We start from the raw sequence: 26,529 nt of genomic DNA, 5'->3' as shown, positions 1-26,529 counted from the left end.
TAGACCAGGTTGGTCTTAAACTCAAAAAGATCCGCCTGCCTGTGCAGGGGTGTGTCACCATTTCCACCTTGTGTTTAAATTTGGGGCCTGGAACCTGGACCTTTATTGAGTTCAAAGCTCTCTCTGCCTAGGCTGCCATTAGAGGTTTGTCTGTTGCTGCTTTTTGAAGGACCTTTTGGTTGTTTTTTTTTTTTTCTTCTCAGTCCATTCATTTAAACAGATGAGTGGAAACCAAGATAAGCTGTTTGGTACATGAAGTGACCGTAAAGTAGATGCAAATTCATGTTCCATTCTCTTCAGTCTCCCCCAAAACGTTGTAAGTTTGTCTTCCCTGAGAATGTCTTTATATTCAGGCTACTAATTGGTAAAGTATCCATCCGGTCGGGCAGGTGTCCGATGCGCGTGCACATCCAGGAATGTCCCAAGCAGTCTCGCGAAGGTTAAGACGAGGAAGCACGATTCTCCCCTGACCCTAAGGCTAGCCCTGCGGAGAACCAGTGGGAAAGGTGGAGCGCAAACTCCAAAACGACCCACCAGCAACCTCACCCTCGCAAGCGTTGGCGCCAAAACTACCGTCCCGGTCCGTCCCCTACCGGAACTATGCCTCACGTAAGCCACGTAATCAATGATCCTGCGCCTCGCTAAGTAGTCCCGTTCAGGATGCCCTCGGTACACGCTTTTCAAGCTCAAGAGGTTCTCAGTAGGAAGAAGTCGGCCTCAGAGGTGCGTTGCGGTTTTGACAGAAAGGCAAAGTGGGTTTTCTAACCCATTTCATCCGGATTCCTCCGCCAGGAGGCATAGTCACCGGGTCTCCACTTCCGGGTCCGCCATTTTATTGCCTCCATTTCTCCGCGAGGGGGGGGGGAAGGTCCCCCAAATATGCATATGTGAAAAGGCCAAAAAGTGACCGCCGCTGGCAAGGAGTCTTAACTTGAGAAAGAAACGGGACCAAGCTGGCGGGCCCAGTAAGAGCGAAGCGGGCAGCGCTCCGGAAGAGGTGAGGGGGAGGGAGACGCAGGGTTCCGGAGCGGCCGGAGCGCCGTGGAAGGGGCCGTGACAAGTGCCCAGCCCGGACCTGTGGGCGCCGGCCCGGAGGCTGCCGGAGCGGGGGTGGCGGCGGTGGGGAGAGGGACAAAGAGGAAGGGGATGCTGGCGGGAGGAAGGGGAGGGGATTGGGAGGAGGTGAAGGGGGTGGGTGGAAGACCTGGGGCCGGGGAGCCGGACTACGGGAAGCCCAGGCCAGAGGAGTGGCCGCTAGGGGGCAGCGTGGAGCGGAAGTCCAGGCTGCTGCGAGCCTCAGACTTGGGGCTCCCTTTTGCAAGTTGGCGCCCCTGTTTTTGGCAGGCACAACGCTGGTGTAAAGAACTGAAGGATATTTGAGGCAAAAGCGGGCACTCTTACATTTCTGGGTCTGATAGTAACGTGATGCTTTAGTGAGTTCATAATCTGGGTAAGAGCAGTTATGGCCTGATATCCAGTTCTTACACGGATGTTTGTGCAGGAGACGTGTGCAATTAAGAAAAAGGAATAAAATCATCCATAGACCGTGAATTGCTGTTTGTTTCCCATTAGTGTGTTCCTAGTCTCACAGACTTCCTCGAGGCGCCGCTCATTGGTCTCCGCTTCCTGTAAAGTTCCTCTAGTTTCTGTCTTAAATATTTGAGTCTCACAAAGTATCTCAGACCGTGCACCTTGCAGCTCTCCTCTTTTGTTTAGCCTGGAGTGTTGGGGTTACAGAGGTGAGCCACTATGTCTCGCTAGTCACGGGGGGGGGGGGGGTTGTTGTTTGTTTTTCGAGACAGGGTCTGTCTGTGTAACAACTCTTAACTGTCCTGGAATTCGTTTTGGAGACCAGGCTGGGGCCTCGAAGTCACATAGATCCATCTGCCTTTGCCGGGATTAAAGACGTGTGCCACCACCACGCGTGGGGGCTGCTAGTCGTGTTTTTATACGTGCCGTAATAAGGAAGAGCAAACCACCACACCCAAATTATTAGATAAGCCAAAGTGATTTTTGGCAGTGAAGTCCATTGTCAAGTGCTCAGGCACTCCATGGTTATTAAAACGTTTATTGAAAATTCTTAAAACTAAGTATGGAGTATATATCTGTGATCCCAGCTCTCAACCATTGAGAAGAGCAGGTAGAACAGGCAGAAGCATCCGGGTATTCAAGTCCAGCCTGTCCTCCTTGAGCCCCGTCTCAGTGAAAAGCAAGCAACAGTGCCGTCCTTGTGGTCGTAGTGTCTCTGTCCCTCGTCCCCGTCCGTCCCCCCTGTTTTTGTCTTGGTATTTTATCCACCTTCTGATTCCCTGGAGGCGGGGCTGGGAATGTAGCGCAGGGGTACATGTGTCTGGCATTCTGTTGCCCTGGGCTCCATCCCTAGCATAGAGGGACTAGAAAGGAAATTTAGGGTACAGATTAGACCAGATTTTGTGTAGATTTTATTGTGGAGGCACACTCTATAAAAGAAGGTAGTTCCCCTTTGTAGTGTTCAGAACGTTGCAGTTGCCTAGATGGGGCCAAGGAGATAATTTAGTAGCTAAAAGCTGCCAAGCCTGACTGAGTTGTCCTTAGGACAACACATACTAGCAGGAGGGGGCCAACTCCTGCGGGTTGTCTCTGGACTGAGTTGTCCTTAGGACAACACATACTAGCAGGAGGGGGCCAACTCCTGCGGGTTGTCTCTGGCCTTCACGCTCTGGTGAGTCAGTGCCCACAAAAGTGCACACAAATAAGTTTTGGTTTTTTTAGTTTTTCGAGACATGATTTCTTTGTGTAACAAACAGCCCTAGCTGTCCTGGGAACTCTCTCTGTAGACCAGGCTGGCCTTGAATTCACAGATCCACCTGCCTCTGCCTCTCAAATTACAGATATGCACAACCACCTCCTGGCTATTACTTAAAAAATTTTAATTACTTTATATTTAAGGTAAATTTTAAAAATTACTTAATTTTTTTAACTTACAGTTTATGTGGGTGCACACACACACATTCGTGCTTGTGTAGGTCAGAGACAGCTTAGAGGATTCAGCTCCCCATGATGTGGAAACTGGGGATCCAGCTCAGGGTCTTCAGGCTTAGAGTAGACATCTTCACCCTCTGAGCCATGTATCTCACTGGCCCCCAAATACTGTTATTTATAAGTGCATTTTAACTTAGGTAGGTACTTCAGGTAAATCAGGAGTGACAGGATAGGAAAGGAGAACCAAGAAGAACAGATTTCTTGGAAGCCATTTTTACCAGAATATTAAGTAGGAACCAAAGACATTTCCGCAAGTAACCAAATATAAGAACTGGTTTCCCACCAGGCCTTCATGATGCACGCCTTTAATCCCAGCACTCAGGCAAAGGAAGGCTGACCTCTGAGTTCAAGTTTCAGAACAGGTTCCAAAGCTACAGAGAAACCCAGTCTGGGGGAAAAAAAACTTGTTTCCCAGCTGGGTATGGTGGTGGCACATGCCTTTAATCCCAGCACTCAGGAGGCAGAGGCAGGGGGATCTTTGAGTCTGAGCGCCAGAAAAACCAGGGTTACACAGAGAAACCGTGTCTAGGGGGAATAATTTAAGACAGGGTTTCCTGGTTTGAAACAGGATTTTGTGACACTTAGGCCAACCTCCAACTCACCATCGTCCTGGTTCAGGATTCCAAAGTGGTGGGGTTGCCTGCAAACGTCATCATGCCAGGGGGACTTGTTTTATTTTACTCCTCCCCTTCACCATGCTTGTCTCTAAACAGTTGTCACTGAAGACACCTTGGCGATGTCTGGTGATCTCGGCTGTCCCTCTTACCATGGTGATCACTTCAGATTGGTCTGCTCCCACGTTGGGAGAGGGACAGACATCAAGGAATTGTACCAAAAAAACCTTCATAGTTAGTTTTAAGCAGATAAAAGGTACAGACGGAGTGGCTTTTAGGTCAGGTCTTCATGGAATCTACTCTTGTGTTTGAGTTCTGTCTCTCCTGCGGGGTAGCCCCAGCTTCTCAGAAATGCTTTTCCCTCTTTTGTTGGAGGTTGTTCTTCTATAGAATGCTAACAGCCAGCCATTAAACAGCTTCACAAAAATCCAGTCAGCAAGAGCAAATGTTGAGTGAAAACTAGCTTGAAGATTAAGTGTTGTTTATAGGAGTACTCTTTAAGTGACCAGTGCCTTTTAATTATTAGAGGCACTGCTTGGAGTGCACATTGTTAGGGCACGTCTAATTATCTTTGTTTAAAGCGACTAACTAGTCAGTGCAATTAAGAGCACATGAGCACAGGCCTGGGAAAAGGAAGCACCACTAGAATTCTAGTTTAGGCCTCATCATTAGCTCCTAAACCATGCATCTTAGCTTATCCAATACAGCAGGCATATAAATATATTTAATGTAAAGGAGACGGCAACATTTGGCACCATTGCACAGAACTGTACAGAAATCTTTTATAGAGTAGCACAGCTTCTGCTCATTAAACAAAATGTAGAATCTTTAGTTCCCTAGGTCTACCACACCAACAAAATCCAATTTTAGACACAGATTTAGTAATGTAGTGACACCTGACCACAGACTCATTTCTGTGTGTGCTTCATTTGTACAAAACGAAATATTTTCATTCTGAGACCAATAGATGGAGGCCAAGGCTTCAAAGAGCAGGATTACCCAAACCCTAACACTTTTTATTAAATGGGTTTGTTTGTTTATGTAGGAGTGCTTTGTCTACATGTCTGCCTGCGTGCCAGAAGAAGGCAATGTCATTATAGATGGTTGTGAACCATCATGTGGATATTGGAAATTGAACTCAGAACCTCTGGAAGAGTAGCCAGTGCTCTTTTGTGTGTGTGTGTGTGTGTGTGTGTGTTTCGAGACAGGGTTTCCTGGAACTCACTCTGTAGACCAGGCTGGCCTTGAACTCACAGAGATCATCCTGCCCCTGCCTTCTGAGTGCTGGGATTAAAAGCATGGACACCACTGCCGACCCAGCCAGTGCTCTTAACCTCTGAGCCATCTCTCCAGCCCAACAGTATTGATTTTATGTGTATGAATGTACATATAACTATGATGTGTGTGAGGAAACCAAGGACAGTTTTCCCGAGTCAGGTCTCTTCTACCGTAGGGGTCCAAGAGACTGAACTCCATTAAGTTTGTGGCAAGTGCTTTTACCTCTTACCACTGAACCTTCTTTTCTGCCATTGAGCAGTGCTCATTAAAAATATCAGAAATAAGCAGGGCGGTGGTGGCATATGCCTTTAATCCAAGCTCTCGGGAGGCAGAGACTGGAGGATCTCTGAGTTTGAGGCTAGCCTGGTCTACAGAGTGAGTTTCAGGACAGCCAGGGCTACACAGAGAAATCCTGTCTCAACCCCCCCAATATATACATACATACATACACACACACACATACTTATACACATGCATACATATATATCAGAGACAAGCTGGGGTTGGGGCTCATACCCTTAATCCTAGCAGCTGGAGAGTGGAGACAGGAGATCTCTGAATTCAAGACCATCAAGGGTTTCTTAGTGAAACTTTGTCCTGACAAAACCAAACAAAAAAGCCTAAAAAAATCAAAAAATTTCATTAGCTATCCTACATGTTGACAACCCAGACATAGTGATAATACCCATTGTATAATACAGAACAGTTAACGGTCACTTTGCATGTTCTATATTTACATGTATTTAACTCTTCAAATGTCTACATAATGTATGTAGGTTCCACTCTACATGTTTTAGTCACAAATATGTAGATTAGTAATGTACCCAAATCACCTTATGTTTAAAATCACTTTGCTTTCAAAGAGGTCATTAAAAGACAGAAACAGAAATGTAAAGGAGCTCTGACTTTTTGCTAAGGTTTGTTTGTTTTTGAGACAGGGTTTCTCAGTATAGCTCAGACTGCCCTGGAACTCATAGTCCATGGTGGCCTTGAACTCAAGATGAGCCTTCCAACTCTGCCTCCCAAGTGCTGGTATTAAAGGCAAGTGCCACCACTGCCAGCAATATTTTCTTTTCTTTTTAAAGATTTATTTTCAACTTTAATCCCAGCACTCGAGGTAGGTGGATCTCTGAGTTTGAGGCCAGCCCGGTCTATGGAGCGAGCGCCAGAACAACCAGGGTTACACAGAAAAACCGTGTCTTGGGGGAAAAATTTAAGACAGGGTTTCACAGTGTAGCTCTTGGCTGGCCTTGACACTGAGATCACCTGCCTCTGCCTATGCATATGTACTTGTGTCTGCTTGTCTGCACCATGTGCTTGCAGAGCTCATGGAGGCCACAGAGAGTGAGTGCACCAGATATCCTGATGTGGGTGCTGGGAATTGAACCAGGTCCTCTGCAAGAGCAGCAACTGTTCTTAATCTCCAAGCCATCTCTCCAGCTCCGATATTCACTTTACTCTTTAATTCTGTACACTGTCTGTGGGGTGTGTGCATGTGTGAAGTGCAAGTGCCTGCAGAATCGAGAAGAGGAGTGTCTGACCTCATGGAACTAGAACTCAGGCTCCAGACTGGGGCCTCTGAAAGCCGTGCATACCCTCAGCTGCTGAGCCATCTTCATCGCCTTACAAACAGTTACATTAATTGACAGGTTGATTTGGGCAGGAATGTGCATGCCCACAGTATTCATGTGGAGGTCAGAGGACAACTTTCAGGAGCCTGCCCTTTCCTTCCATCTGTGAGTCCTGGAGATAAAGCTCTAGTTGTCAGGGTTGGTGGCAAATTCCTTTATGTGCTGAGCCATCTTGCTGGTCCTCAAGCAGGTAGCTCAATAAAATATAAAATATTGTCAATTTTATGATGTAATAATTAATTTGATGTTAAAATACCCACTTTCTGGACTGAAGAGATGGCTCAGTGCTTAAGATTATGAACTGGTTTTGTTGATTTTGATTCCTAGCAACCAAATGAGGCTGCCCAAATCCACCTATAACTGCAGTTCCAAGGGACAGATTCCTTCTTGTGGCCTCCAAGAGCACATATCCACAGATACAAAAATACACACATACCGTTTTAAAAGTAAATAGTAAAAAGGTAAAAATAAAATATCCACCTTTATAGCATTACAACAAAATATATTGTTTATTAGCAATTAGACTAATAGCAAAATTAACCTACTTTGACATTCAGAAAATATATGTATATTCCATGTGGATTAAAGCCCAGAAATCATGCAAAAATAACTTTATATACATGCCAATCCTAAAATGTATGCTTTATATTTATGTTTTAAATTTGCTTGCAAAAAGCAGTTTAGAAATTTTCTGAGAGCTAAGCATAGTGGCATCAGTACTTGGAGGCAGAGGCAGGTGGATCTCTGTGAGTTCAAGGCCAGTCTGGTCTACATAGAGAATTCCAGGACAGCCAGAGCTAGATTATAGAGAGACCCTGTCTCAAAACAACAATAAAAAAAACCCTTTTTTTCTGAGCAATTAACAACATATTTTAAAATGCAACCATTCTTTAAACACAAGGAATTAGAGCCTCCTCTCATATGCAATAACATAGGCCTTTTTTGTTACATATAAAGTAGCTTACAAATGTGCTCAGTGTTACTGATCATAGGGATTGCAGCTTCATAATTTTTCTCTTGAGAGGGAAATTTATGAGCTGAGGAAACACTCTGCAGGTAAATTGCTTACATCTGAACCTGAAGACCTGAGTTCAGTTCCTGGGACCCACATGGTGGAAAGAGAACTGACTTCAGCAAATTGTTCTCTGACCTCCACATGTACACACACACACACACACACACACACACACACACACACACACAATAAGTAACTGTAAAAAGATGAAATAGTCCTGAAAAGGGAAATAATAGCAATAACCCCACAAAAGGATTTTTGTGAGCATTATTTAGAAGTCGTTCTATTGAGACAGGTGGATCTCTGTGAGTTTGAGGCCAGCCTGGTCTACAAGGGCTAGTTCCAGGACAGGTCCCCAAGCTACAGAGAAACCCTGTCTCGGAAAAAAAAAAAAAAAAAGTCGTTCTGTCAAAATAAAGGATAGGGCTAAGGATATGGCTGTGTAGGCAGAGTGCTCACCTAGCATGAACAGAGCCATGGGTTCAGTCCTTAGTACTTCCTTCATGTACTGGTATGTGTTGCCACATACCTGTAATCCCAGCAGTTGGGAGGTCAAGAAAAAAAGGTCAGAACCTCAAGGTCCTCCTTGACTGTGGCAAGTTAGAGACTGGTGTGGGCTACTTGAGACCCTGTGCTAAATAAAGAAATAATTTTCTTATGTCCTTTCGGATACCTTTTAGGTACTCTTGACACCGGAGTGTAAAACTTAATTTCTTCATAAATTTGTTTTGAAAGGAAACCTAATCAAAATCTGTTTATCTGATAGAAATTTTGTAATTTTAAACTTTTATGTCTCCAGTGAGTGTAATCTGTATTTTCTGTAAGTATTTCAGATATTTCTCCAAAGCATTTTTTTAGAAGATCAGCTATTTTTTGTAAATTCTGTAACAATTTTTTTTTTCTTAGCCCATTTCCAGAATTAACATTTGAAACATCAGCTCCAAAGCATTCCAGTGGGGAGGACGGCACTCAAAGCACTATCTCAGTTAGCTAACGCTTTAGTTAGGGCTGATAGAGCGGGGTCCTATATCAACTTTTCAAAGCCAGGGGGAGCAGCTCCCAAGTCTGTCCTCAGATACTCACAGTGATGTCATAGATACATACTATAACGCAGGCATGTCAGGAACTGCAAGTTCAGAGAAGTGGGAAACGAAGGGGCCAGGGCCATGCCACAGCTGTTTTTTCAGAAACTCTGGAAAAACTAAGTTCTGCCCCATAATGGTTTTAGAACTGATGCGTTTACAAAAGATAGCTAGAATTTCCCAAGGGGCCATCAAGGTACATGAACTTAATATTTTCCATGGTTACATAAATCACAGTAGATTCTCTGCATGCTTGCTTCTCTGTCTCAAATGGTCAACAGAAAACAGCCACAAAAGACCGACACATGTGGTATACAGACATCTATGCAGACAAAACACCCATACATATGTACATACATTCATATATATATATATATATATATATATATATACACACACACACACACACACACACACATACATATTCAAACAGAAACTAGATTGACAAGGCCCAGTGTACAAGCAGGATAATAACTGAAATAGTTCAACAAAACCAGCAGCTCAGAACTACAAAAGACAAAGCCTTGGAGAAAATTCTCAAGAGCCCAATACCCGCAGCACTCAGGAGGCAGAGGCAGGTGAATCTCCATGAGTTTGAGGCCAGCCTGGTCTACAGAGCAAGTTCCAGGACAGGATCCAAAGCTACAGAGAGGAACCCTGTCCCAAAAAAACAATCAATCAGTCAATAAATAAAAGAGCCCAATACCAAGTACAGCCCATTTTCCTGCTTCACCAAATAGAGGTAGAACAGCAGCAGCAGATGGAAGTTGAAGTGGGAAGATGAAAGTCCCTAGCTGGGCATGGTGGACATGCCCTTAGTGGGCAGAGGCAGGTGGATCAATGAGTTTGAAGTGTTCCTGGTCTTTATAGTGAGTCTCAGGACAGCCAGAGCTTTGTAGAGAGGTTCTGTCTTGAAAGAAAGTCCCTGGAATAACGTGACCCTAGCAGCTGCTTGGTACTATTTAGCCCTCCTCTCCATTGGGAGTGAGTGACTGTTTTCTTCTGGCCATGGCTTGCCAGAATTGTTACCATACGTGTTAGGATCAGAGCTGCGGCCTGTCATCCCTGACAAGCTAGACGTGGCCACCTATCCTCAAATATGTCAGTTAAATCCACTGTTAGTAATGAAAACCAGAAAAGAATTTATTCAGTGTGGCCACACTGTAAAGAGATTGAGTGACACCCACCTATCTGTTTTGGGGTTCTAATATAAAAAACATACATGAGGGGGCTGGAGCGGTGGCTCAGAGGTTAAGAGCACTGACTGCTTTTCCAGAGGTCCTGAGTTCAATTCCCAGCAACTACATGGTGTCTCACAATCGTCTGTGATGAGATATAGTGCCCTCTTCTGGCATGCAGGTGTACATGCAGGCAGATACTGTGTACATAATAAATAAAAAAATAGATGAATTTCATGTCGATAGAAGGTGTGATGCATAACTGATTGTTACTGATCAAGGTGTAGCCCGACTGCTGTCATTGGCTCCTGTTTCCTGCAAGGTGATCTGACAACTTGTCAGAACTGTGAGATCTTTCTGAGGTGACAACTTTCTCAGCCTGGCACCTGGACTCAGCCTTTTCCCTCTCCCAAAATGAGCTTCCTGGGAAAGTTCAATGAAGTCCATTGTCCCAGTAGTCTGATAGCAGAGGAGGGACGCTCATCCTTTTAGGCTGTCTTCACTCCTGTGAGGAGAGTTACACAGAAGTTGCAGGCATGAGCCAGCAGGCCTGGCCACACCTAGCTTTTTACTAGCTTTTCCAGCTGATGGCAGGTATTCTTTGATGCTGCACCAAAGCTTGGCAGGTGGTAAGGTTTTTTTTTCTTTTTTCTTTTTTCTTTTTCTTTTTTCTTTTTTTTTTTTTCTTTTTTTTTTTTTTTGTGGTCCATACAGCATCATGCATGCTAGACCAGCACTCTGCCATTGTATTACGTAGCTCACAAGATATGTGGTAATTTCTCAAAAGTTAGTTGCAAGGTTGATAATTTAGCTCAGTAATACCCTGCCTGGGTTTCATCCTTTGCACCAGAAAATAAAAAATAATTGTAAGGGCTGAAGAGATGACTCAGTAGTTAAGAGTATTGGGTGGTCTTCTCAGCGACCTAGGTTCAATTCCCAGCACCCACATGGCAATGGCAGCTCACAACTTCTTATAACTTCACTTCCAGATCTGATGCCCTTTTCTGACCTTCAGAGGGCATTGCATGCAGGTAGTGCACAGACTATACACAGAAATGATTTTAAAAATAATAAAACTAGTTGAAAAGAAAAATATGAAAGCATATCAAAAGAATTTTTGTGCTGTGTACCTTAAAAACAATTATCTGTCTTATATTTTTATTTTTGGATGTACTGGGGCTTGAACCTAGAACCTTGTATGTAGTAAAGAAGTGTTGTACTACTAAGCTGGGTTTTTTTTTACTATTTAATTTGAGGCAGGTCTCACTAAATTACCCAAACTATGCTTGAATTCATATTATGGCCCAGACAGGCCTTGAACTTTTGCACCATTGTGCTGAGATCAAGCCCAGGGCTTTGGCATGCTAAGCAACCCTCTATGAAATGAACTCTATCCCCAGCCTTTGACTTGAGATTTTGAGATAGGAATCTTAAACTTTAAATCTTCCTGTTTTAGCCTTCAAGAAACCAGGATTACTGTGATTACAGGCCTTTGCCACAAGGTCCTACTTTGAATTTTTTAATTTTTTGAGGGGGTGGTTCATGAGTACACTGTGGTGTGTGTGTGTGGAGGTCAGAGGACAACTTGCTGGAGTTTCTTCTCTCCTTTTATCATGCGGATCCTAGGGTCAAACTCAGGCTGTCAGACTGGAGAGGTGGCTCAGAGGTGACCGAGTTCAGTCCCTAAAGCCATATGGTGGAAGGAGAGAACCAGCTCAGCAAGCTGTTTTCTCTCTCTATCTCCCTCCCTCCCTCTCTCCCTCCCTCCCTCCCTCCCTCCCTCCCTCCCTCCCTCCCTCCCTCCCTCCCTCTCTCCCTTCCTCCCTCTTTCCCTTCCTCCCTTCCTCTGTGTGTGTGTGTGTGTGTGTGTGTGTGTGTGTGTGAGAGAGAGAGAGAGAGAGAGAGAGAGAGAGATTGGGAGAGGGGAGGGAGGAAGGGATGAGGAGAGAGGGAGGAGGAGAGAGGGAGAGAGAGAATGAAAAGATAAATTAAGATTGGCCCTCATATAGCCCAGGCCTGTCCAGAGCTCACTGTGTAGCTGCAGCTTCTCATCCCCCTGCCTCCACTCCTAAGCAGTAGTGTTACAGGTATGCACCTTCTTTCAGGGCGAGGACTTTCTTAAACAGGACCTGCTTTTCCCCCTAAGAAGCACGTGGCAGTGAATACAAAAAGTTTATTTCACGGTTTGGTTTGGGCAAAGGCAACAGCAATTATACCCGCCATGGTATTTTCACTATTATTGCAAATGCTAAAATGCTTTTAAAAAAAAGTCAAATGATGCCTTAGTCGTATGGCAAAAATAGTTTGCACCACATGGATTCCTGAAAGGTTACTAGTATGGCTCAGGAGCCATAAATCACGCTTTTGAACTGCTGTCCTAAGCAAATCACTGGTCAGTGGGAGTTTATTCTTGCCATACTGGCCGTGGTATCACTTGCCCATAATCTCAGTACCTGGGAAGTGAAGACAGGACCAGGAGTTGAAGGTCATCCTCAGCTACGTAGTAAATTAAAAGTCAGGTTGGGCTACAGAGTTTCTGTAAAAACAAAAACCAAAAAATCCAGTTTGCTCTCTGTAAAGATTGATCGGCATTGCATCATTTTGCCATACCTAGAGAACAAAAAGATTAACAGTTGCAATTCATTTTAGAAAAGATGCTCCTTGCTGGGTGGTGGTGGGACGCCCCTTTAATCCCAGCACTGGGGAGGCAGAGGCCAGCTTGGTCTACAGGACTAGTTCCAGGACAGTCAGCAGTCAGGGCTACACAGAGAAACCCTGTCTCGAAAAACTGAGAGAGAGAGAGAGAGAGAGAGAGAGAGAGAGAGAGAGAGAGAGAGAGAGAGAGAGAGAGAGAGAGAGAGACAGAGAGAGAGAATATGCTTTTTAGTAGAGAAAATGAGAGCTCCCAAGAGTGGGCGTGGTTCTCCGAGAGGACTGCTTGCTTCCACATGCCCTGCCCAGTGTTTTATTGCTGCTTGTATATGGTGTGGGGTGCGCTCCGTTGCATGCATACAGATGACAATTTACGGTCAGAGTCAGTTCTCGCCTTCTACCCAGAGTTGTGGGGAATGTGACTTGGGTCATCTGGCTTTTGTAAAAAGCACTTTGGCCTGTTGACCCATCTCACAAGCCCTGCCTAGTAGCCTTTTATGTCTTTCAGAGGAATTGCATTGAGACCAAGGGAGTCATTATTGAAATTGGTCAGTTTTTGAGCTCATCAAAGGCTAAGCCAATGAGGAGTCTACACACCCTGTCCTGGTTCTCTTGGCCCAGAGAAATGATCGTGTCTTACTCATCCAATCTAGTCATGTGCTACAGGATTAGCTCATGGTCCACCAAGGCCCTGCCTTAAGGGTGATTAACTCAAAATTTCTGTCAAGCAGTATTTAAAAGATAGCTATCCTTGTGCCTTGCCTAGAAATTAGAATGCTGTTGACAGAGGTTTCTGTCTCACCCAGTCCCACAGTTGTTCAGACCTAAAGAAACACACAGAGGCCTATATTAATTATAAGCTGTTGGCCTATTAGCTCAGGCTTCATATTAACTAATTCTTACATTTTAATTAGCCCATTATTCTTGTGTGTTAGCCAAGGCTTAGTACATTTATCAGTGAGGCATTCTCATCTTGCTTCCTCTGTGTCTGGATGACAACTGCAGACTGAGTCTTTCCTCTTCCCAGAATTCTCCTGTTCTCATCACCCCACTTCTACTTCTTGCCTTGTCACCCAGACTTTAAAATAAGTCAAAAGATATGTAGAGGAAGCAAGATAGGCCTCTGTGTGTGTGTTTGGGACTGAATGGCTGCGGGACCTCTGTCAACAGAATGCATGTGTTTTAACTGTATTCTTTAAAATTATGTTCTACTACTGGGTCTGGTGATGAAACCCTGAAATCCCATCTGTTTGGGAAGTTGAGACAGGAAGATCACAAATTCAAGGCCTACCTGAGCTGTGGCCTAATTTCACATCAGCTAGATCCTCTCTCAGAATGAAAAAACGGGAAACAGCAGGCGTGGTGACTCCAGGCTGTAATACTAGCACTTGGGAGGTGGAGTCGGAAAGATCAAAAGTTCTGGGGCCATCATTAGCTACATAGCAAATTTGAGGTCAGCATAGGCTCTTGGCCCCCAAACAAAAACATCTTGTGCACATATTTCACTATGCTGGTACGTGTCTATAGCTTAGTTAGCATTTGGGGGATAGAGGAAGGGAGATTTTGAGTTCCATGCTTTCATGGGCTACATAGTGAGTTACAGCCAACCTGGACTGCTTGGCAAAAACATGTCTTAGAAAAAAACAGCAAAATGCAAGAAAACATTTTACAGACCACTGCTTCCCCTGTGTTCGAATTGCAGCTCCCTGGATACTTTTGTTCCTATGCATAAAGATGTCTCTGGTGGATTTGGGGAAGAGGCTGCTGGAAGCTGCAAGAAAAGGCCAAGATGATGAAGTGAGAACGCTGATGGCAAACGGGGCCCCGTTCACCACAGATTGGGTGAGTTGAGCTGAAGAGGTGGTGCCTCCCTCTCCTGCTCTGTCATTTCTCCTGCCTCCTGCAGGAGTGTTATTTGTGTTGCCTGACTGCAGTTCTCCTCCAGTGTGAAAGCTGCCTGTCAATAGATAGTAGTAACTGTGAGCTGTTAAATTGTGGGAGTTTGGATTGGAGAGATGGCTCAGAGGTTAAGAGTGCTGACTGGACCTCTGGGAGAGGTCCTGAGTTCAATTCCCGGCAACCACATGGTGGCTCACAGCCATCTGTAATGAGATCTGGTGCCCTCTTCTGGCCTGCAGGCATACATACAAGTAGAACCCTGAATACATAATAAATAAATCAATCTTTAAAAAAAATACTGAGAATTTCCCTCTTTTATTTTATTTTTATATTTTTATTTGCAGTTGTGATGGTATATGTCTTTAGTCCTAGAACTTGGGAGGGAGAGGTAGGAAGACCTCTGAGTTTGAGACCATCCTGGTCTACATCATAAGCTCCAAGATAGCCAAAGCTACATAATGAAATCCTCTCTCAAAAAACAAATATAAAGCTCCCAAAAGTTGTCCTGACTTCACGCATATACACCTGTGTGTGCACACATGTACACATACATGCAAATAAATATTACAAATACCAGGCATGGTTGTATACATCTTTTTGTTTGTTTTTGTGACAATATTGACTGTCCTGAAACTTGCTTCATAGTAGACCAGACTGGCCTCAAACTCACAGAGATCCAACTGCCTCTGCCTCCTGAGTGCTGGGATTAGAGGCATGCCTGCTAGTAGTATACATCTTTAACTCCAGCACTTGGGAGGCAGAAGTAGATTAACCATGAATTGAAGGTCAGCCTCGTCTACATAGTAAGACTTTGTCTCAGGGGAGAAAAAAAGGCCAGGTGGTAGTGGTGGTGCACACCTTTAATCCCAGCACTCAGTATATAGAGATAGGTGGATTTCTGAGTTTGAGGCCTACCTGGTCTACAGAGTGAGTTCCAGGACAGCCTGGGCTACATACAAAACCTTGTCTCAAAAAAAGAAAAGAAAGAATAGTTTAATATAGTGAGCTTGTTAACCATCTCAACTTGGAGACCAAGGAGTTTCAGAAGATTCAGGTCCATGTAGTAATGTGGAGCATCTAAACATTCACCGATTCTTTAGGTTTTGCTTTTTAAGATTTATTTACAGATGGTTGTGAGCCACCATGTGGTTGCTGGGAATTGAACTTAGGACCTCTGGAAGAACAGCCAGTACTTTTAACTTCTAATCTCTTCAGCCTGCATTCACAGATTTTCTTTCTTTCCTTTTTTTTTTCCTTTGGGTTGTTTTTTGTTTTTTGAGACAAGATTTCTCTGTGTAACAGTCCAGGCTGTCCTGGAACTCGCTTTGTAGACTAGGCTGGCCTCAAACTCACAGAGATCCGCCTGCCTCTGCCTCCCAAGTGCTGGGATTAAATGCATGTGCCACCACTGCCTGGCGGTTCATGAATTTTCTAAGCACTGACTGATGCTAACAATTTTTATGATGGAGTAATGATTATTGTATGATTGATTCATAACTTCAGGGTCCAACAGGTTCTTTTTTTGTTTTGTTTTGTTTGTTTTGAGACGGTCTCTCTCAATGAAGCCCTGGCTTCTTGGGCCTCTGTCTCACAGAGATCCACCTGCCTCTGCCTCCCTAATGCTGGGACTAAAGGTGTAACCATCACCCAGATTAGAATACCATACTCTTCTTGACACAAAAAAACTGTCTTGTAAGCCATGCTTAAAATATGCCTAACTCAAAATTATTATACTTTAATTTTATGATTTCTATTGTTTTTATTATATATGTGTGTGTATGTGTGGGGTGGGCATGTGAGTACAGTTGTCCTTGGAAACCAGGGTGTCGGGTCCCCTACAGCTGGAATAACAGCTGTGAATCACTTAACATGGGTGCTGGGAACTGAACTCAGTGCTTTTAAGCACGGAGTTATCTTTCTAGCCCAAGTATATTAATTTTTAAATTCTATTATTTATTCAGTCTTATCTGCCCTGTAAAATTTTTTTTTCTCTAAGGATGAATACTATAGGATTCATTTCTTGTTCATGTATCTCTACCCCAAAATGATACAGTTCTACACACAGGAGAATTCAATGACTATTATTTTCCCACAGCTTGGAACATCACCTCTTCACCTTGCAGCCCAGTATGGCCATTATTCCACAGCAGAAGTGCTCCTTCGAGCAGGCGTTAGCAGGGATGCCCGGACCAAGGTGGACAGGACCCCCCTGCATATGGCTGCAGCTGATGGGCACGCACACATCGTGGAGCTGCTGGTTAGGGTAAAGCAAGAATGGTGGTGGGATGGCGCTTTGAAGCACTCACCTCCCATGCTCCCTGAGTAGTGGGGGACGCGGGCTGGAAAGACTGGAGAGTAGTTGTCATTAAGTTGCATCTCTATTTATTTATTTAAATTGATTTTTTTCATGAAAACCATGTTTCAAGAGTCATGAAGATGAGTTTGTTTTCTAATTTTTTTTATTTTTTTAGATTTATTTATTATGCATACAATGTTCTGTTAACATATATACGCCAGAAGAGGTACCAGATCTCATTATAGATGGTTGTGAGCCACCATGTGGTTGCTGGGAATTGAACTCAGGATCTCTGGAAGAGCAGCCAGTGCTCTTAACCTCTGAGCCATCTCTCCAGCCCCTGTTTTCTAATTTTTTAAAGGCTTAACAGGTTTTATTGATTTTCTTCATTCTTCTCTGTACTTGTGCCTGTTTTTTTTTTTTTTTTTTTTAGGCCCTACTCAGCTTTCTGCTAATAAATGCAACAAAGTCTGTTCCTTCCCCTTCCTCAGCCATCTGTTAGAATTTCCCAGGGCTGTCCTTAGCAGACCCACTCATTGAAAGCAGCGGACTTGAGAAATGTTTTTCTTATTGGTCCCCTAAGTGAGAGCTGAAGCTAACTCTCTGTTGCGATGGTCTTGCACCTGAGCCCATAACCGCGATCACGCACGGTCGCCTTTTTCCAACAGAGCGGTGCGGACGTGAATGCCAAGGACATGCTGAAGATGACCGCACTACACTGGGCCACAGAGCACCACCATCGAGATGTTGTCGAGTTACTTATCAAATACGGAGCTGATGTCCATGCTTTTAGCAAATTTGACAAGTCTGCCTTTGACATAGCACTGGAGAAAAACAATACTGAGATTCTGGTCATCCTTCAGGTATGGTTCCTTGATCTTCCCCAGAGTACGCTTCAACTTATAAACTATTTTGAGAAAGCTGAATTAAAGTGGAATTTTCCCCATTTTATCAAAATAGCACTTCTGTCATGCTTCAATCATGACTGTGTGTTAGCACCACTCTCTCTCTCTTTCACACACACACACACACACACACACACACACACACACACACCCAGTGGAGACAGGTCTCAAGTAGCCCAGGGTGATCTCAGATTTTGAATGTAGCTAAAGGTGATTCTTTGATCCTCCTGTTTCTGCCTCACATATGCTAGAATTACAGGCTGTAGACTGTGCTTGGCCTTTGTTTTGAGACAGTCTCACTGTGAAGTCAGAGCTAGCCTCTCCAACCAGGCCTTCCCTTAGGTTTTGTTGTTGTTGTTGTTTTTGTTTTTTAATAGGATTATAGAAAGTCCTGAATTGTTCATGGTAATTAGAGAGCAATATTTCGGGAATGCTGACATTGTAGATCAGAACTCTACAGATCTTTTCTGGTTCTGAGAGTTGCCCAATTTATGGAAATGTAGCCAGAACAAAAAGAACATTTATTTGACTGTTCATTGCTGTTTGTTGCTGCTGGTAGATAGCTTAGTCGGAAGGTGTGTCTTGTAAACATGAGGAACTGAGTTTGATTCCCAGAACCCAGGCACAAAAGCCAGAAATGAGCCAGTGAGGCAGCTGGGTGGGTAAAGGCTCTTGCTGCCAATTCTAACAGCCTGAGTTCAATCCCCAGTACCCCCCTTTAAGAAGAAAATCAACTCCTGCAAGTGTCCTCTGACCTCCTGACATAAGACAGACTTCCTGGGGAGACAGAGCACATGCTGCCTACTCACTCCAGAAAGGGAGTCCCTGGCAGACAAAAGTAATGATATGTACACCAGATTCAGTTTGGTGAAGCAATGAATTTGTGTTGTGGTTATTAACGGAAGAGTGGATGAGGGCATCTTATAAGGAGCAGGGATTTAACAGAAAAGCAGCTCCGTCGCAGGGACACCCACCCCAGCGTGGACAGCTGTAGCCCTGGGGCACTCTAGCTGGCTACAGGCAGCTCCACTTCCTAACGTCTGTAGTTGGCTGGCCAGAGTCTCCCCACAACTGTTCACACACTGATGGCAGGCCCTCGGGATCCTCCAGTCCTCTGTTCTCTGCGGTGTGGTCAGAGTCTCCCCACAACTGTTCACACACTGATGGCAGGGCCCCGGGATCCTCCAGTCCTCTGTTCTCTGCGGTGTGGCTTTTCACTGGTCGCCTCTCCTTTCTCTCTGGAGCGGATGCTCCAGTTTAGAGGGGATGTTGCAAATTAGAGGAATTCATGCCTTAGCATTTACGCATGTGTGTGCCCTGGCACACTAGTGCACATATGTACACACACAACAAATAAATTGTAATTAAAAAATGTGTAAAACGGCTGCAGAAACAATGTGCTTATAATCTCAAAGTTGGGGGAGCAGAGACAGATCTCCAGAGCTTACTGGCCAACCAGCATTGTTTACTTGATGCGCTCCAGACCAATGAGAGAGCCTACCTTAAAAAACAAGGGAGCTAGCATCTGAGAAACAATACTTAGGGCTGTCCTCAGGCTGCACCCTCCCACACAAACACATCACACAGAGTCTTCTCCAGTCAAGGTGGCACATGCTTATCCAATCCCACCATTGTGAATTACATGGAGGTAGAAGGCATAGAAGCTCATTTAAGTCCCACCTGGGCTACTTGAGACCCTGTCTCAGAAAAACAAAATCCAAATAGAAAGCCAGCAGCCCTGTGCCTGTGACATGTTTGTACAATGCTCGATGCTCCGTGTCTCTCCTCATACCCACACAAGGGAAACAAGACCCCCCACCTCTCTACTGCCACACCCTTCCCCTGTTCCCCTCAAAGGCAGATCCTGAAACCATCAAAAATTAAATTAAAAGAAAACAAAAAATTAAACATAGGGGATGACTTAGTGGGTAAGGGGTTTTGCTGCCAAGCCTGACAACCTGCGTTCAAGTCCCTGGAACCCACATGCTGGAAAGTGAAACCCAGCTCCTGACAGTTGTCTTCTGACCCTCGTGTGTGTGCACACATGCACACTGACTAAAATCGCGGAGCCAGGTGTGGTGGTACACATAACTAATCCCAGTACTCAGGATGCAGAGGCAGGCGAATCTCAGAATTCTAGACTGTTCCAGTCTGTATCCTGAGTTCCCAAACAGCTACACAGAGTTTTTTTGGTGAGGGAGGGGTGTTTCAAAACAGGGTTTCTTTGTATAGATAAGACTGGCCTGCCTCTGCCTCCTGAATGCTGGGATTTGTGTGCCATCACCACATGGCTTACACAGAGAGTCTTAAAAAATAAGTAAATAAATTTAAGTGTGGAAAAAAATTTAATTGAGTCAGTAAAATGGCTCAGGTAGAGGCACCTGCCAAGTCTAATGACCCAAATTTGATTCTCTGACCCCACATGGTGCAAGGTGCCAATTGTTTTCTGGCCTCTATGTGCATATGCCCATCCCTCCATACACACACAAAGAAACATGACTAAAATTTTTTTAATAGAATTCATTTCTCAGGGAAAAAAGATTCTGTGCTGACGTGGCGGGGCTGGAGAACAAGTGCGGCTCTGCAGTTTGGGGAGGCGGGCGTCGTGCTCGGGCTCCTGTTCCGGGGCTGTGAAGTAGCTTCTTATGTGGGCGCGGGAACATAGTAGAAGCTTTTTTTGTTTTATTTTGTGTGTTTTTAAAACTGGGTTTCCCTGTATAGCCGAGTTTTCCTGGAACTGGCTTTGTAGACCCAGCTGTCCTTAAAATTACAGAGAGCCCCCTGCCTCTACCTTCTGAGTGCTGGGATTAAAGCTGTACCACCACCCAAGGCTGGAAGCCTTTTGGTTGGTTGGTTGGTTGGTTGGTTGGTTGGTTGGTTGGTTGGTTGGTTGGTTGGTTTTGAATGGGGGATTGAAAGATTACCTTGGCCGAGTGGCTCTGCTTCATCTGGTAATTGCTATCTAGCCCCTGCTGACCTCAAACTCAACATGATCCTGTCTTAGCTTTTGGAGTGCTGCTGGGATTCATATGGATTTAGAAACTCAGATTCAGGACTGATGTGATTGTTTTAAAACAGTAATTGGAGTTGGCACACCCAGTGGATGGAGAAGACAATGCTAACTAACATATGATTGCTTCCTTCGGGCTAGGCCAGCCGGCCCGGAGTGCTTCCACTGGGAAGAGGTAGAGGGTAGAAGTAGCAGATGAAGAAGGAGTTTAACAGTATCCGGAGAATGGATAATCTGTCTCAATTGCAGTCCTCAGTCGAGAGGATAATTACATTCGAAAAATAGCTGCTTGTGCATCTTCAGTTTTTGTTTGTTGTCATGACAGATGGTTTTACAAAGACTGGTTATTCTCCTCAACTTTCAGTTATTGTCCAAAGTCCTTTCATAACTGTACTTTTTAGTAGTTATGTTTGTAGAAAACTTCTGAGAGTAAGAATACAAGATAAGCATCTTTTCATCAAATTGAGCAGACATCTTCGGAAGCAAGGGTGTAGCGTACGGAACTAGATTTCAAAATCTGCTACTCATTTATCTGCTTGTTACATGTACTCTGAGGAGTTTCTTCAGTGGCAGAGTTGAACAGGTTGTGGGATAAAACTCTGGAGAATATTGTTCTCTGCAGGGATCTCCTACTAGCAGCTCGTCTTGTAGATAACTGATCACAGAATGTAGGTGCTACAAAATGCCCTTTAGACTGTCCAGACCAGTTTCTTCCCTTCTTTTTTATTTTCTTTTTACATGTTTAAAAAGAATGCAGAGAGGTTAAGTGGAACATGTGAAAGCTTTCTCAAACAAGCAAGCCTGGGAAAGCCAGCTAGTGTGCTGCTTCTGTAGAGAAAAAGGTCGTAGCTCCTGCCATCGTGTGCCAGACCAGTTCTGCCTGCTGGAGCACTAGGGAGGGCCGTTCAGCGACTGTATGACTAAAGTTCTGACTTTGCCATATCCTGGTTTGTTTGGTAGGAAGCAATGCAGAATCAGGTGAGCATCAACCCCGAGAAAGCCAACCCAGTGACCAACCCTGTGACTGTGGCTGCTCCATTCATCTTCACCTCTGGAGAGGTCGTTAACCTCGCTGGCTTTGTTTCTTCAGCCAACACCAAAGCACCCGCAGGTAATACTTGGATAACGAGACATCTATTTTAAGCATAAAAATGAGCAGAATCTCATTTTCCTATGGATAGTCTGTCTAATTACCACTATTATAAAAATTCCCTAAATGATGCTGGGATTAAAGATCTGAGGTAGAAAACGTGCTGTATATATAAAGCTGTGGACTAAATCTCCAGTACCACAAAAAAGAAAAGTAAAAACTTTTCTCAAATGCTTGTTTTTCAGTGTAGACATTGAACTTAGGGCCTCACACTCTGGATCTGTGTTCACGGCCCATTCTTTTTCTTTTTCTGTTTGCTGTTTGTTTGATTTATTTTATTGTCAAACAGACAAACAGGAGGCTGGAGAGAAGAGTGAGCAGTTAGGAGGCTCACTCCTCGCAAAGACCTGGGTTCTCCTCTCAGCACCACATCAGAAGGCTCATAACTGCCTGTTGTAACTTCACTTCAAGGGGATCCAGTTCCCTCTGGCCTTTGGGGATACCTGCACACATGTGATGCACATAAACTCATTCAGGTACATACATATATACAGAAGTAATTTTTTTAAACCTAGCACATTAAAAGTTTTTGATTGGTAGTGACTTGATAGCCCTGTGAATTCTGTGAATTCTAGGACAGCCAGGGATACACAAAGAAACCCTGGCTGGGGGTGGGGAAAGTGTTGAAATACACAGGCGTGTTCCTGCTCCCTTCTCATGTTTATCTCATGTGTGCTTAAGCGTGACTGGAAATACAGTGCTGGCATTTCCAGTGCAGTCGGGCAGATGCGCTACAGAATGCCTTTCTAATAATGAAAACAGTAAGTTTTCAGGGACTGGCAAGATGTCCCAGCAGGTAAGAGCTTCTGCCAGGCCTGACAATCCAGGAACTCACATGGTAGATAGAAAACCAATTTTCACTTGTGTCTTTAGGACCTCAATATGTGCACCATACACACAAAGTTAAAAAAATCCAAGTTACTTTAGCCAGTGTTGGTAGCATGTGAAGAAAAGCTTTAGGAATTTCTATAGCTGGGGCAGATAATTGGAGGTCAGGCTCCACATGCAGTCTCCTAAAAACTCCAGAAGCAGCTGTCGACCACACTTTCTTTTTCTGTTTGTTTGTTTGTTTGTTTGTTTTGTTTTGTTTTGTTTTGTTTGACAGGGTTTCTCTTTGGAGCCCGTCCTGGAACTAGCTCTTTTTGACCAGGCTGGCCTTGAACTCACAGAGATCCACCTGCTTCTGCCTCACGAGTGCTGGGATTAAAGGTGTGTGCCACCACTGCCTGGCTTTTTTTTTTTTAAGACTTTATTTATTATGTATACAGCCTTCTGTCTGCATGTATGCCTTGTGAGGTAGATGCAGGAGGATCAAGGGTTCAAGATCATCCCCAACTCCGTTGTGAATTTAAAGCCAACCTGGACTACGTGAGACCCTGTCCCCTATCCCACTACCCCTAAAAAGTATATATACAGCTTGGGTTTCTTTGACATGGGGTCTCATGTAGCCTAGGCTGACCTCAGACTCCATATGCAGCTTGGAACTTGAGATCCTCCTGCCTTTGTCTCCCAAATAGGATTTGTTTGTTTGTTTGTTTGTTTGTTTGTCTATTTACCCCGTCATACCTGGAAAGTTTAAGTGCATTCAAACTAGCGTTTCAAAATGTATTTATTCATAGCACCAATCTCCTTTTGTTATTTGAGAATTGGATCTTTGTTTGTTTTTTGTTTTTCTGTTTCTTGTATGTAGTAGGAATCTCACTACATAGTTCAGGCTGGCCTGGAAGTCAAGGCAGTTCTCCTTCCTTAGGATCCTCAGTGCTGTGATTGCAGTGTACGCTGCCAACTGCACCGAGGATCTTTTTATTGAACACTGCTAACATCTCAGGACGTTTTTAGAAAATACTGTTCTAGCAGAGTCTCTGTGTTCTTCTCTCCTGACTTGTTACTCATTAAAGCTTTTCTCGAAGATTATTGGTGCTCAGTCCTGTCATCCTGGACTTAGAAGGCTGAGACTGGCTGAGTTGTCTGGGTATAGAAGACCCTACCTCAAAAAAAAAAAAAAAAATCAACCAAGAAAATTATTTTCCAAAAATATTTTGATTAGTATTTCAAAGAGGATGATGAAACTTGTATTTTTATTATATATGACATTTTAAATTCACTTTTGTTATCCCTAGCTAATTTAGAGGAAATCGAAGAAGGAAATTCACTTGACTCATCAATCCAGCAAGTGGTGGGGAGTGGCGGCCAGAGGGTCATCACCATAGTGACTGATGGAGGCCCTCTGGGTAATATCCAAACCTCACTCCCTACTGGAGGCATTGGCCAGCCCTTTATTGTAACTATGCAAGATGGACAGCAAGGTAAGTTATATCTAGTAGACATTTGCTTGTTTAAAGGTATTTTATTTATTTATTTTTGGGTTTTTGAGACAGGGTTTCTCTGTGTAGCTCTGTCTGTCTTGGGACTCACACTGTAGACCAGGCTGGCCTAGAACTCACAGAGCTCCGCCTGGGAGTAAAGGTGTGGCCCCCTCACCACCTTGAGCTGCACTCAGAGCCTCAATCTATACCTCAGCCTGGCCTCAAACTCACCATGTAACCTGGGGCACTAAACTCAGAGCAGTCTCCTCACCTTAGTTTCCTGGGCACTGGAATTCTAGGTGTGTGCCACCACCCTCTACTTTATTTATTTATTTAGAAACGGTATCTCTCATAGCACAGCTGGCCTCAAACTCACTTAATAGCCATAGCCAAAGATGACTTTGAATTCCTGATGCTCTTGCTTGTACTTCCCAAATACTAGGATTATTGGCATGAGCCATCATGCCAGACTCAAAGTTTTGACTTCTCTCCCTCCCTCTCTCTCTCTCTCTCTCTTTTCCTTTCTTTCTTTCCTGTGTGTGGTGTGTGTGTGTGTGTGTGTGTGTGTGTGTGTGTGTGTGTGAGAGAGAGAGAGAGAGAGAGAGAGAGAGAGAGAGAGAGGTCTTGCTTGCTGTGTATCTTTGGCTAACCTGGTACTCACTATGTAGACCAGGGTGGCACAGACGAAGCTACCCTTCTGCCTTAGCCTCTTGAGTACTGACATCTCAGGCCTGCACCACCATGTTTGGCTGAAGCCAAAGGTCTTTGTCTTAAGAACCTGAGGCCTTCATGGTTTCTGAGCTGCAGTTCTTTCCTTCCTTGGCGCTGCTTCTTTCCTGATTTTTTTTCTTTGTGACCTTAAGTTACCTTTTGACTTCAAACTCTGTGTTTTGTTGTTTGGGTTTTGTTTTTTGAGACAGGGTTACAGAGAGCTTTGCTGTTGACCAGGCTGAGCTCGAATTCAGAACTCTGCCTGCCTCAACCTCCTGAGCACGGGGACTAAGGGCGTGCACCCCCCAGCTAAAGAGTCTAAGCTCTATAAAGAGATATCACAAGAATGTACGGGGGTGGGGGATGGTTCACTTTTTTCTAGTTAAGGCAAACAAGCCTTCTCTGTGTGCTGTGTGCTCATTGTCTCCCATGGGTGTGCTTGGCTTGTAGTTCTAACTGTGCCTGCTGGTCAGGTTGCAGAGGAGACAATAATTGAAGAGGAAGAAGAGGAAGAAGAGAAGTTGCCATTGGCAAAGAGACCAAGGATGGCAGAGATAACAAACAGTATTGAGGAAAGCAAGGTAATGAGATTCTTCTCATAAGAGAGTGAAGGAATGGAAGCCCTGTGATTGGGGGGTGAAGCCCTCTTCATCTTTCTGTCTGCCATCTGGATCTCTGTTATCAGGATTCTTACTGTAGTGACACTGTTTGCTCTACAGGAAGGCAGCGAAAGAGAGCTACTGCAGCAGCAGCTCCAGGAGGCCAATCGAAGAGCCCAGGAGTACAGACACCAGCTTCTCAAGAAAGAGCAGGAGGCAGAACAGTACCGTCTCAAGCTGGAGGCCATGGCGCGACAGCAGCCCAACGGTGTTGAGTTCACCGTGGTTGAGGAGGTAGCTGAAGTGGATGCTGTAGTAGTGACAGAAGGGGAAATAGAAGAAAGAGCAGCAGAAGTGATGAAGTCAGGAAGAACCACAGAGCCTCACACTAGTGTTTCCATAGAAACCGTTTCATCTTAACACGCAAAGACCACAACTTGCACTCATTCATCTTATTTTTAAGAAGAAAATACAGAGGGCAAGCATTGTGTACAAATTAAGACTCTTTAAGAAGGGAACAGTAGCAGGGCTCAGGGCCTGGGCCAGGAACGCTGTATGTGCATCTGGAGACTCAGAGCCACGTTAGGGGCATCCAGGGACCAAAGGACCAGGACCAAATCTCTCAGCTCGCGTCATTGCTTTAAACAGAGTACTGAGCATTGCGGGTTGATATTTTTTATAAAAATAATTAACTTTATATTAAAAGATTTTAAGATAATACTTGTAATACATATACACCAAGAGCCTTTAATAATTATTCCTGAGATTTCCAAGTGATCTGAAGTTTGCCTTAGGTTTATGAACTGCTACAGTTGTAGGAAGACTCTTGGAGAGAGGAAAAGATGTCGTACATTCCTTCCTTTTCTTTTTTTTTTTTCTTTTTTTTTTTTTTTTTTTGGTGGAGAAGTTCAAGATAGGGTTTCTCTCTGTAGCCCTGGCTGTCCTGGAACTCACTCTGTAGACCAGGCTGGCCTCAAACACACAGATCTGCCTGCCTCTGCTTTAATCCCGAGTGCTGGGATTAAAGGCCACCACCGCCCGGCTAAAGCTACCATACATTTCTAAAAAAGCAAGCACACGAGCTGCTCCTAGTTAATCCACTGAAAAGGAATCTATGGGCTAGGAACAGTAGTACATACCTGTAAAGCTAACACTCAGGAAACCGAGACAGAGCCAGTAAGT

At 44.3% G+C, this 26,529-nt stretch overlaps 1 protein-coding gene across 3 annotated transcripts; it reads left to right on the top strand.

Moving 5' to 3' along the window:
• The first annotated feature begins 606 nt into the window (after positions 1-606).
• Gabpb2 (GA binding protein transcription factor subunit beta 2) lies at positions 607-26,192 on the top strand. Of its 3 annotated transcripts, none has more exons than XM_038311701.1 (8): positions 607-723; positions 14,174-14,313; positions 16,466-16,633; positions 17,335-17,529; positions 21,542-21,692; positions 23,852-24,037; positions 25,199-25,329; positions 25,468-26,192. In XM_038311701.1, the coding sequence occupies exons 2-8, from the start codon at positions 14,206-14,208 to the stop codon at positions 25,765-25,767; spliced, it is 1,239 nt and encodes a 412-aa protein (XP_038167629.1). In that variant the 5' UTR covers positions 607-723; positions 14,174-14,205; the 3' UTR covers positions 25,768-26,192. The 3 variants fall into 3 exon arrangements, with proteins under 3 accessions (XP_038167629.1, XP_038167630.1, XP_038167627.1); XM_038311702.1 differs by having other exon boundaries at positions 611-997; positions 16,466-16,627; XM_038311699.1 differs by having other exon boundaries at positions 613-997.
• Positions 26,193-26,529: the final 337 nt, after the last annotated feature.

This window comes from Arvicola amphibius, chromosome 14 (genome assembly GCF_903992535.2).
Source record: "Arvicola amphibius chromosome 14, mArvAmp1.2, whole genome shotgun sequence".
Taxonomy (NCBI): Eukaryota; Metazoa; Chordata; class Mammalia; order Rodentia; family Cricetidae; genus Arvicola; species Arvicola amphibius.
Note: the sequence above shows the minus strand (reverse complement) of the source record. Positions and strands in the feature narration are given on the sequence as shown.